A 14,638-nucleotide genomic window follows, 5' to 3' on the forward strand; every position below is an offset into this window, starting at 1 on the left:
CCCGCACTCTCCGCTGCTTTGGATGGTCGACCCCAAGTACTTGAACTCATCCGCCTTCTCCACCTCCACTCCTTGCATTCTCAGCTTTTCTCCGCCCTCCCTCCCATTCAGGCACATGTATTGTGTCTTACTCCTGCTGACTTTCATTCCTCTTCTCTCTAATGCTGCCTCCACTTCTCCAGGCTCTCCTCCACCTGCTCCCTACTCTCGCTACAGATCTTTATTCCCCTGTAGTTATTACAGCTCTGTACGTCTCCCTTATTCTTGAAGATGGTACCAGTACACTTCTTCTCCATTCCTCCGGCATCCTCTCCCTTTCCAGGATGTTAAACAGTCTCGTTAGGAACGCCACTGCCATCTCACCTGAACATTTCCATGCATCCCCAGGTTTGTCATCTGGGCCAACTGCCTTTCCACTCTTCATCTTCTTTAATGCTGTTCTCACCTCATGTCTACTTGTACTCCTGTCTACTTTCTTCATCTCTCTGACTTTCCCATTTCTTCTTCGTCAACCTCTTCTGCTCTTTGCTCTCCTGTACTTTCTCGTCCTTGTCTTCCTTCCTCTTCCCGCATGATTCACAGAGCACCTTCTCGGCCGTCTCCCTCACCACTTCTGCAGTTGTTTCCCAGTCACCTGGTAAAGATTCATTTCCACCTATTTCCTGCTTTACCTCTTCCCTAAATTGCATGCAACACTCCTCCTTTTTCAACTTCCACCATTTTATCTTTGGCTCTTCTTTCACTCTCTTCCTCTTCTCGGCCTCCAGAGTCATCCTACAGACCACCATCCAATGCTGCCAAGCAACACACCCCCCTACCACCACTTTGTAGTCACTAATCTCTTTCAGGTTGCACCTCCTGCATAAGATGTTATCCACCTGTGTGCACCTTCCTCCACTCTTGTCTGTCACCCTGTGTTCTTCCCTCTTCTTGAAATATGTGTTCACAACATTCAATTCCATCCTTTTGGTGAAATCCACCATCTGTCCTTCCACATTCCTCTCCTTGACACCATACCCACCCATCACCTCTCGTCACCTATGTCTCTGGTCCCTTGGCCAACATGCCCATTGAGATCTGCTCCAACAACCATTCTCTCTCCTTTGGGGACGCTCTCCACCACTACATCCAACTCACTAAAGAATTTTTCTTTCTCTTCCATCTCACACCCAACTTGAGGAGCGTATGCACTGACCACATTCATTATCACCCCATCAATGTCCAGCTTCATGCTCATCACTCTGTCCCACACTCTGGTCACCTCCAAAACACTCTTGACATTTTCTTCCTTTAAAACCATCCCTACCCCTTTTCTCCTACCATCCACTCCATGGTAAAAAAGTTTGTACCTGGCTGTGATACTCCTGGCCTTACTCCCCTTCCACCTGGTCTCTTGTACACACAGTACATCAACCTTCCTTCTCTCCATCATGCCAGCCAGCTCTCTCTCTTTACCCTTCATAGTGCCAACGCAACCCTCTCTATTCATCCGGGCTTGGGACCGGCACTGATGAACTGGCTTGTGCACCCCAAGTGGTTAGATTACACAGTAGTACACAGTACTGTATAATAACATGGTAATAATACACAGTAGTACATAGTACTGATCAATAATATGAAAATAAAACACAATAGTACATGGTACAATAACATGATAATAATCCACAGTAGCACATAGTACAATAACATGATTATAATACACTGTAGTACATAAACATAGTAGTAATACACAGTACAATATGATGATGATTCACAGTAGTACATAGTACAGTTACATGATAATAATACACTGTAGTACATAGAAGAACAATCTCTTAATCGTCACACTACAACACATGCTTTGGATTGTGCTGGTGAAATGGTTCCTCTGCATTTAACCATCCTGGCTTGTACTTCCTCTGGGGGCACAGCCAGCAGGAGTGGGCAGCGTTCGTGGACGCGCCCGGGGACCTGGTGGAAACCCCATGTGAGCACGGGGAGAACATGCAAACTCCACCCAGAGAGGCTCCTCATTGGGAGATAACCCACCACAGCACAGTGCCAACAGCGCCCCAGGCGGGAATCAAACCCAGGACCTTCTTGCTGTGAGGCAGCAGTGCAATGCGCTGCGTCACCGTGCCACCATGACATGACAGTGATAATAATACACAGTAGTACATAGTACAATGACATGATGATAATAATGCACAGTAGTACATAGTACAATGACGTGATGATTATAACGCACAGTAGTACATAGTACAATGACGTGATGATCATAACGCACAGTAGTACATAGTACATAGTACAATGACGTGATGATCATAACGCACAGTAGTACATAGTACAATGACGTGATGATAATAACGCACAGTAGTACATAGTACAATGACGTGATGATCATAACGCACAGTACTACATAGTACAATGACGTGATGATCATAACGCACAATAGTACATAGTACAATGACGTGATGATCATAACGCACAGTAGTACATAGTACAACGCACAATAGTACATAGTACAATGACGTGATGATAATAACGCACAGTAGTACATAGTACAATGACGTGATGATCATAACGCACAGTAGTACAAAGTACAATGACGTGATGATCATAACGCACAGTAGCACATAGTACAATGACGTGATGATCATAATGCACAGTAGCACATAGTACAATGACGTGATGATAATAACGCACAGTAGCACATAGTACAATGACGTGATGATCATAACGCACAGTAGTACATAGTACAATGACGTGATGATCATAACGCACAGTAGTACATAGTACAATGACGTGATGATAATAACGCACAGTAGCACATAGTACAATGACGTGATGATCATAACGCACAGTAGTACATAGTACAATGACGTGATGATTATAACGCACAGTAGCACATAGTACAATGACGTGATGATCATAACGCACAGTAGTACATAGTACAATGACGTGATGATCATAACGCACAGTAGTACATAGTACAATGACGTGATGATCATAACGCACAGTAGTACATAGTACAATGACGTGATGATAATAACGCACAATAGTACATAGTACAATGACGTGATGATCATAACGCACAGTAGTACATAGTACAATGACGTGATGATAATAACGCACAGTAGTACAAAGTACAATGACGTGATGATCATAACGCACAGTAGTACATAGTACAATGACGTGATGATAATAACGCACAGTAGTACAAAGTACAATGACGTGATGATAATAACGCACAGTAGTACATAGTACAATGACGTGATGATCATAATGCACAGTAGCACATAGTACAATGACGTGATGATCATAATGCACAGTAGCACATAGTACAATGACGTGATGATAATAATGCACAGTAGTACATAGTACAATGATGTGATGATCATAATGCACAGTAGTACATAGTACAAGACATGATGATCATAATGCACAGTAATACATAGTACAATGACATGATGATAATAATGCACAGTAGTACATAGTACAATGATGTGATGATCATAATGCACAGTAATACATAGTACAATGACATGATGATAATAATGCACAGTAGTACATAGTACAATGATGTGATGATCATAATGCACAGTAGTACATAGTACAAGACATGATGTTCATAGTGCACAGTAGTACATAGTACAATGACATGATGATAATAATGCACAGTAGTACATAGTACAAGACATGATGTTCATAGTGCACAGTAGTACATAGTACAATGACATCATGATAATAATTCACAGTAGTACATAGTACAATGACATGATGATAATAATGCACAGTAGTACATAGTACAATGACATGATGATAATAATGCACAGTAGTAAATAATACAATGACATGATGATAATAATGCACAGTAGTACATAGTACAATGACATGTAGATAATAATGCACAGTAGTACATAGTACAATGGCATGATGATAATAATGCACAGTAGTACATAGTACAATGGCATGATGATAATAATGCACAGTAGTTCATAGTACAATGACATGATGATAATAATGCACAGTAGTTATAGTACAATGACATGATGATAATAATGCACAGTAGTTCATAGTACAATGACATGATGATAATAATGCACAGTAGTACATAGTACAATGACATGATGATAATAATGCACAGTAGTACATAGTACAAGACATGATGTTCATAGTGCACAGTAGTACATAGTACAATGACATGATGATAATAATGCACAGTAGTACATAGTACAAGACATGATGTTCATAGTGCACAGTAGTACATAGTACAATGACATCATGATAATAATTCACAGTAGTACATAGTACAATGACATGATGATAATAATGCACAGTAGTACATAGTACAATGACATGATGATAATAATGCACAGTAGTAAATAATACAATGACATGATGATAATAATGCACAGTAGTACATAGTACAATGACATGTAGATAATAATGCACAGTAGTACATAGTACAATGGCATGATGATAATAATGCACAGTAGTACATAGTACAATGGCATGATGATAATAATGCACAGTAGTTCATAGTACAATGACATGATGATAATAATGCACAGTAGTTCATAGTACAATGACATGATGATAATAATGCACAGTAGTTCATAGTACAATGACATGATGATAATAATGCACAGTAGTACATAGTACAATGACATGATGATAATAATGCACAGTAGTTCATAGTACAATGACATGATGATAATAATGCACAGTAGTACATAGTACAATGACATGATGATAATAATGCACAGTAGTTCATAGTACAATGACATGATGATAATAATGCACAGTAGTTCATAGTACAATGACATGATGATAATAATGCACAGTAGTACATAGTACAATGACATGATGATAATAATGCACAGTAGTACATAGTACAATTACATGATGATAATAATGCACAGTAGTACATAGTACAATGGCATGATGATAATAATGCACAGTAGTTCATAGTACAATGACATGATGATAATAATGCACAGTAGTTATAGTACAATGACATGATGATAATAATGCACAGTAGTTCATAGTACAATGACATGATGATAATAATGCACAGTAGTACATAGTACAATGACATGATGATAATAATGCACAGTAGTACATAGTACAAGACATGATGTTCATAGTGCACAGTAGTACATAGTACAATGACATGATGATAATAATGCACAGTAGTACATAGTACAAGACATGATGTTCATAGTGCACAGTAGTACATAGTACAATGACATCATGATAATAATTCACAGTAGTACATAGTACAATGACATGATGATAATAATGCACAGTAGTACATAGTACAATGACATGATGATAATAATGCACAGTAGTAAATAATACAATGACATGATGATAATAATGCACAGTAGTACATAGTACAATGACATGTAGATAATAATGCACAGTAGTACATAGTACAATGGCATGATGATAATAATGCACAGTAGTACATAGTACAATGGCATGATGATAATAATGCACAGTAGTTCATAGTACAATGACATGATGATAATAATGCACAGTAGTTCATAGTACAATGACATGATGATAATAATGCACAGTAGTTCATAGTACAATGACATGATGATAATAATGCACAGTAGTACATAGTACAATGACATGATGATAATAATGCACAGTAGTTCATAGTACAATGACATGATGATAATAATGCACAGTAGTACATAGTACAATGACATGATGATAATAATGCACAGTAGTTCATAGTACAATGACATGATGATAATAATGCACAGTAGTTCATAGTACAATGACATGATGATAATAATGCACAGTAGTACATAGTACAATGACATGATGATAATAATGCACAGTAGTACATAGTACAATTACATGATGATAATAATGCACAGTAGTTCATAGTACAATGACATGATGATAATAATGCACAGTAGTTCATAGTACAATGACATGATGATAATAATGCACAGTAGTTCATAGTACAATGACATGATGATAATAATGCACAGTAGTACATAGTACAATGACGTGATGATAATAATGCACAGTAGTTCATAGTACAATGACATGATGATAATAATGCACAGTAGTACATAGTACAATGACATGATGATAATAATGCACAGTAGTACATAGTACAATGACATGATGATAATAATGCACAGTAGTTCATAGTACAATGACATGATGATAATAATGCACAGTAGTACATAGTACAATGACATGATGATAATAATGCACAGTAGTACATAGTACAATGACATGATGATAATAATGCACAGTAGTTCATAGTACAATGACATGATGATAATAATGCACAGTAGTACATAGTACAATGACATGATGATAATAATGCACAGTAGTACATAGTACAATGACATGATGATAATAATGCACAGTAGTACATAGTACAATGACATGATGATAATAATGCACAGTAGTTCATAGTACAATGACATGATGATAATAATGCACAGTAGTACATAGTACAATGACATGATGATAATAATGCACAGTAGTACATAGTACAATGACATGATGATAATAATGCACAGTAGTACATAGTACAATGACATGATGATAATAATGCACAGTAGTTCATAGTACAATGACATGATGATAATAATGCACAGTAGTACATAGTACAATGACATGATGATAATAATGCACAGTAGTACATAGTACAATGACATGATGATAATAATGCACAGTAGTACATAGTACAATGACATGATGATAATAATGCACAGTAGTACATAGTACAATGACATGATGATAATAATGCACAGTAGTTCATAGTACAATGACATGATGATAATAATGCACAGTAGTACATAGTACAATGACATGATGATAATAATGCACAGTAGTACATAGTACAATGACATGATGATAATAATGCACAGTAGTACATAGTACAATGACATGATGATAATAATGCACAGTAGTACATAGTACAATGACATGATGATAATAATGCACAGTAGTACATAGTACAATGACATGATGATAATAATGCACAGTAGTTCATAGTACAATGACATGATGATAATAATGCACAGTAGTTCATAGTACAATGACATGATGATAATAATGCACAGTAGTACATAGTACAATGACATGATGATAATAATGCACAGTAGTACATAGTACAATGACATGATGATAATAATGCACAGTAGTACATAGTACAATGACATGATGATAATAATGCACAGTAGTACATAGTACAATGACATGATGATAATAATGCACAGTAGTACATAGTACAATGACATGATGATAATAATGCACAGTAGTACATAGTACAATGACATGATGATAATAATGCACAGTAGTACATAGTACAATGACATGATGATAATAATGCACAGTAGTACATAGTACAATGACATGATGATAATAATGCACAGTAGTACATAGTACAATGACATGATGATAATAATGCACAGTAGTACATAGTACAATGACATGATGATAATAATGCACAGTAGTACATAGTACAATGACATGATGATAATAATGCACAGTAGTACATAGTACAATGACATGATGATAATAATGCACAGTAGTACATAGTACAATGACATGATGATAATAATGCACAGTAGTTCATAGTACAATGACATGATGATAATAATGCACAGTAGTACATAGTACAATGACATGATGATAATAATGCACAGTAGTACATAGTACAATGACATGATGATAATAATGCACAGTAGTACATAGTACAATGACATGATGATAATAATGCACAGTAGTACATAGTACAATGACATGATGATAATAATGCACAGTAGTTCATAGTACAATGACATGATGATAATAATGCACAGTAGTACATAGTACAATGACATGATGATAATAATGCACAGTAGTACATAGTACAATGACATGATGATAATAATGCACAGTAGTTCATAGTACAATGACATGATGATAATAATGCACAGTAGTACATAGTACAATGACATGATGATAATAATGCACAGTAGTTCATAGTACAATGACATGATGATAATAATGCACAGTAGTACATAGTACAATGACATGATGATAATAATGCACAGTAGTTCATAGTACAATGACATGATGATAATAATGCACAGTAGTACATAGTACAATGACATGATGATAATAATGCACAGTAGTACATAGTACAATGACATGATGATAATAATGCACAGTAGTTCATAGTACAATGACATGATGATAATAATGCACAGTAGTACATAGTACAATGACATGATGATAATAATGCACAGTAGTACATAGTACAATGACATGATGATAATAATGCACAGTAGTACATAGTACAATGACATGATGATAATAATGCACAGTAGTACATAGTACAATGACATGATGATAATAATGCACAGTAGTTCATAGTACAATGACATGATGATAATAATGCACAGTAGTACATAGTACAATGACATGATGATAATAATGCACAGTAGTACATAGTACAATGACATGATGATAATAATGCACAGTAGTACATAGTACAATGACATGATGATAATAATGCACAGTAGTACATAGTACAATGACATGATGATAATAATGCACAGTAGTACATAGTACAATGACATGATCAAAGTGTGGAATTATTGGGATGTAAAATGGCCGCCGGAGTAGCGTGCCAGTGACGTCACTCTATTGGCCAAACGTTGCTGATACTCCGGAGCATGCGCAGTCTGCTGGCGCCATGGAAACCCCCTGGCAGCTCGAGCCGCCACCAGCTGATGCTGCGTTCAAGGAGAAATGGAAATCTGACTTCCCTGTTCAGGATAGCAAGATGGCCGCTGCACTATATGTGTTTGGAGCCTGAATCTACAGAGAAGAAAGTCCTCCCTGAACGTACATGTAGACATAACTATATCCCCTTCTATTTTGTACCTCCACTTTGTATTTTCTTTTTGAATCTTGATTAATTTCAATTTTATTACATTTATTTTCTTCTATTCACTAACTGCATTATATTTTAGGAATCAGTTGGTTTCTGTTAGTTGCTAGTTGCTTGTAGTTGCGAGGCAGTTAGATTAGATATTATGTTCTGTTTAGTAACTATTGTGCATAATCTCTGGCGGTGCGTTGCAAATACATTTCACTGCGTATATGTATGAACGTATGTATATGTATGAAAGTATGTTTATGTATGAAAGTATGTATATGTATGAAAGTATGTATATGTATGAATGTATTTATTATTATTATTATTATTAATAATAATAATAATAATAATAACAATAATAATAATAAAAATAGCTGCAGGCAGCAGTACACAGGGTCAATTTAGTCGTATTCCAAACACTTCATTTCATGCATACTGGTGAATTAGTACAATGTACTGTTATGATGCTCAAATACAACCAAAGGTACATATCAATAAGAAGGACTAACCTTTAACCAGTATTTCAAACACACACACACACAGCGATAGAGTTGAAGCTACGCAGCACACATGATGTGAATGGACGTTCGTAGCTTCAACCTACACATTTATAATTGATTGGATGATGATGTCACAAAGCGTCTTACTCTACAAACTCATGTCGCTGCACCACCCGACAGGAAGTTTTACAAGCTTGGCGTGTGGGTAATGTACGAAAGTTCTGCTACTTCCAGTCAAATTTCACTAATTCCTGTGCGGAATGGGGATCGATTTGGATCAAACTTGGACCTTAAATCTTGAATCTCCTCTCACCCACCTCCTTCTCCTCCTCTCCTCCTCTTCCCACTCCTCCCCCTCCTCCCTTTCATCCTCCTCTTCCTCCTCCTCCTCCTCCTCCTCTTCCTCCTCCTCTTCCTCCTCTCCTCCTCTTCCCCCTCCTCCCCCTCCTCCCCTTCATCCTCCTCTTCCTCCTCCTCCTCCTCCTCCTCCTCTTCCTCCTCCTCTTCCTCCTCTCCTCCTCCCCCTCCTCCCCTTCCCCCTCTCCTCCTCCCCCTCCTTCCCCTCCTCCCCTTCCTCCTCTCCTCCTTCTCTCCTCCTCCTCCTCTTCATCCTCCTCCCCCTCCTCTTCCTCCTCTTCCTCCTCCTTTTCCTCCTCTCCTCCTCCTCCTCCTCCTCCTCCTGCTCTTCCTCCTCCTCTCCTCCTCTTCATCCTCTTCCTCCTCTTTTTCCGCCTCTCCTCCTCCTCTTCCTCCTCCTCTTCCTCCTCTTCCTCCTCCTCCTCCCCTCTCGGCTCTATTCCCAGAATGGGGGGTGTTTCTCCGAGTTTTGAATCCACAGGAACGCAGCTCCACCCAGACACAACATCCCAAGTCCCGCCCACCCGTTGGCGGCATCACGTAGCGGGTTCCTGATTGGTTTCGAGCGGCGTCGACCACGTGAGAGGCGCGCTGTGATTGGCCACATTGTTATTGCTCAGCGTGGTGACAGGGTTGCCAGACTCAGGTTTCTACTATTATTAGACACACACACACACACACACACACACACACACGCACACACACAGTGACGATAACCCTATTATTATTATTATTATTATTATTATAATTATTATAAAAGTGTCTCAACACTAGTGGAGAGGTTTCTGTGGACAGTATTACAGTATACAGTATATAATGTATACAGTGTATCATGAATACAGTATACACTGTACACTGTATACAATGCACAATGTATACAGTATAGTGTATATACTGTATACTATACTGCATACACTGCATACCGTATACAATGTATACAGTATAATTCACTGTATACACTGTGTTCTATTCTGTATAGAGTGTATAATCACAGAATGTTACATTCAGAATGAAATACTTGTACTTATAGATGCTAACTTGCTTAACTTGCTTCTAGATGTGTTATGTGTACATATATGTGTTTTCTCATTTCATTGTATTTTTTGTGCCTCTTGCTTTTCACTGTTTTGTTGCTGTATCACCTGGATCTCTCCCTGGGGAATAAGCAACTGATCTGATCTGTTTTGGACGCTCATCTTGCTCTTTTTACTGTATCGATGGTCATTTTAATGTCTAGGCTTTATTTTCTGATTCGGTCGGAATGTGGCCCCTCTGGTCAAATGAAGGGGTTCAACTCCCAGTGGGTGGAGCAGCTGCTGCTGCTGCTGCTGCTGCTGCAGGTTTCTGTGCAACCTGGCAACCCAGCGGTGCTCGAGCCGCCGCTCCGCAGACATAAACACCAGGATGTGCGCGAGCCCTGTCTGCAGAGCGACGAGAGGCTCGAGACCCCAGGCAACCGGTTGCCGAGTTGACTCCACCACAGCGCCACTAGAGTGGTTGCCGGGTTGACTCCCCTACAGAGCCTCTGGAGAGGTTGCCGAGTTGACTCCATCACAGAGCCACTGGAGAGGTTGCCGAGTTGACTCCATCATAGAGCCACTGGAGAGGTTGCCGAGTTGACTCCATCACAGAGCCACTGGAGTGGTTGCCGAGTTGACTCCACCACAGAGCCACTGGGCCGGTTGCCGAGTTGACTCCACCACAGAGCCACTGGACCGGTTGCCGAGTTGACTCCACTACAGACCCACTGGACTGGTTGCCGAGTTGACTCCATCACAGAGCCACTGGAGTGGTTGCCGAGTTGACTCCATCACAGAGCCACTGGACCGGTTGCCGGGTTGACTCCACTACAGAGCCACTGGACCGGTTGCCGAGTTGACTCCACTACAGAGCCTCTGGATAGGTTGTCGAGTTGACTCCACTACAGAGCCACTTGAGTGGTTGCCGGGTTGACTCCACTACAGAGCCACTGGAGTGGTTGCCGGTTTGACTCCACTACAGAGCCTCTGGAACGTTTGCCGAGTTGACTCCACTACTGTGCCTCTGGAGTGGTTGCCGAGTTGACTCCATCACAGAGCCACTGGACCGGTTGCCGGGTTGACTTCACTACAGAGCCACTGGACCGGTTGCCGAGTTGACTCCACTACAGAGCCTCTGGATAGGTTGTCGAGTTGACTCCACTACAGAGCCACTGGAGTGGTTGCCGGTTTGACTCCACTACAGAGCCTCTGGAACGGTTGCCGAGTTGACTCCACTACAGTGCCTCTGGAGTGGTTGCCGGGTGAGTTGTAAATTGACAGGCAGCTCAGTATATTTATGTATACTGTGTGTGTGTGTGTGTATATATATATATTTACTTTATGACTTTATGATAATAAAAAACAGTTACAGATAATGGAAACACTGATTGTCAGATCCATGTTTGGCACGTTGTCATGGTAACCTACAGAAAATCACAATAATACTAAAAAAATTACCATAATAACTATAATAATAATATGTAATTATTATTAATAACAATTATTATTGTTATTATTATTATTATTATTATTATTATTAATAATAATAATAATAATAATAATAATAATATGTAAGTATTATTAATAACAATTTATTATTATTATTATAATAATAATGACTTTACTGATGTCGCTGCACCACCCGACAGGAAGTTTTACAAGCTTGGCCTGTGGGTAATGTACGAAGGTTCTGCTACTTCCAGTCAAATTTCACTAATTCCTGCGCGAAATGGGGATCGATTTGGATCAAACTTGAACCACGAGATGTCTGCGACGTCCCGGTTCTAACAACACCTCAACTGTGTCCGTGGGTTCAGAGGTTTGTCGGTTCCAGACACTTTTAGCTTGAAAAATTCTCCAGATAATAAAAAAAATCGAACAATTACAATATGGAGGCAGATTAGGTGTGGGGACCCCTAACGGAGCAGCCGAAAGAAGAAGGAGAAGAAGAAGAAGAAGAAGAAGAAAAAGACAATAGCAAATGAGATGGACCCCTAATAACACAATATAATATATTGTAATGTAATGTCATATAATATAATATCATATAATATAATGTAATGTAATGTAATGTCATATAATATAATAAATTGTAGCTTGAATGTTATTCTCCCTTGTAAGTCGCTTTGGATAAAAGCGTCTGCTAAATGACTAAATGTAAATGTAAATAATATAACATAATATAACATAATATAATATAATATAATACAATACAATATAATATAATATAATATAATGTAATGTAATGTAATGTCATATAATATAATATAACATAATATAATACATAAGATAATATAATATAATGTAATGTAATATAATATAATTTAACATAATATAATACAATATAATATAATATAATATAATATAATATAATATAATATTATTTAATGTCATGTAATGTCATATAATATAATATAATGTAATGTCATATAATATAATATAATGTAATGTAATATAATTTAATATAATATGATATAATGCAATGCAATACAATACAATGCAAACTTATATAATGTAATATAATATAATATAATATAACATAATACAATATAATATGATATAATATGATATAATATCAAATAATACAATACAATACAATACAATACAATACAATTCAATATGCTATAATATAATATAAAAAATATAATATAATATAAAATAATACAATATAATTTAATATAATAGAATACATAGAATACAATATAAAATAAAATAATATAATATAATATAATACAATATAATATAATATAATATAATATAATATAATATAATATGATATAATGCAATGCAATGCAATACAATATAATGTAAAATAATATAAAATCATATACTTTGAAATATTATGATATAATATAAAATAATACAATACAATATACTATCATATAATAAAAAAAATATATATAATATAATACAATAAAATACATAGAATACAATATAATATATAATATCAAATAATATCATATAATATCAAATAATACAATATAATATGATATAATAAAATACAATACAACATAATATAATATGATATAATATGATATAATATAATAAAATATAATTTAATATAATGTTCAGAAACAATGCATTGTAGGAATTGTCATGTGGTGTGAATTTTTATTACATTTCACTTCATATATGTATGAAAGTAAGGATATGCATGTGACGAATAAACCTCTTGAAATCTTGAAATCCTCCTCCTTGTTCTTCCTTTCCTTCCTTCCCTTCTTCGTCCAGCAGGGGGCATGTCGGTGCTAAGCCCCGCCCCCAGCAGCAGTGATGCCTGCCTCAGCATCGTGCACAGCCTCATGTGCCACCGCCAGGGCGGCGAGAACGAGGGATTTGCCAAAAGAGCGATAGAGAGTCTGGTGAAGAAGCTGAAGGAGAAGAAGGACGAGCTGGACTCGCTCATCACCGCGGTGACCACCAGTGGCGTCCATCCCAGCAAGTGTGTGACCATCCAAAGGACGCTGGACGGGAGGCTGCAGGTAGGGGGCACTGCTTGCTGGTCCTCACCGAGACCAGACAGACAGACAGAGAGAGAGACGGGAATGCAGACAGACAGACAGACACAGAGAGCGAGAGACAGACAGAGAGAGAGACAGACAGAGAGAGAGAGCAACTAACACCAACATGGTTCCAAGACAGGTGTGGTCAGTGTAGGACAGGTGTGGTCAGTGTAGGACAGGTGTGGTCAGTGTGAGACAGGTGTGGTCAGTGTAGGACAGGTGTGGTCAGTGTAAGACAGGTGTGGTCAGTGTAAGACAGGTGTTGTCAGTGTAAGACAGGTGTGGTCAGTGTAAGACAGGTGTGGTCAGTGGAGGACAGGTGTGGTCAGTGTAAGACAGGTCTGGTCAGTGTAGGACAGGTGTTGTCAG

At 37.7% G+C, this 14,638-nt stretch overlaps 1 protein-coding gene across 1 annotated transcript in view; it reads left to right on the forward strand.

Annotated features, from left to right (window-relative positions):
- Window positions 1–11,290: 11,290 nt before the first annotated feature.
- Window positions 11,291–14,638, forward strand: part of smad10b (SMAD family member 10b) — a 17,139-nt gene continuing 13,791 nt past the window's right edge. Inside the window, exons 1-2 of the mRNA XM_080005727.1 lie at window positions 11,291–12,028; window positions 13,998–14,248. Coding sequence (XP_079861853.1) covers window positions 14,006–14,248 — 243 coding nt within the window. The 5' untranslated portion in view covers window positions 11,291–12,028; window positions 13,998–14,005. The remainder of the gene's footprint in view (window positions 12,029–13,997; window positions 14,249–14,638) is intronic.

This window comes from Zeus faber (assembly GCF_960531495.2).
Source record: "Zeus faber genome assembly, chromosome: 8".
In the NCBI taxonomy this organism is placed as follows: Eukaryota; Metazoa; Chordata; class Actinopteri; order Zeiformes; family Zeidae; genus Zeus; species Zeus faber.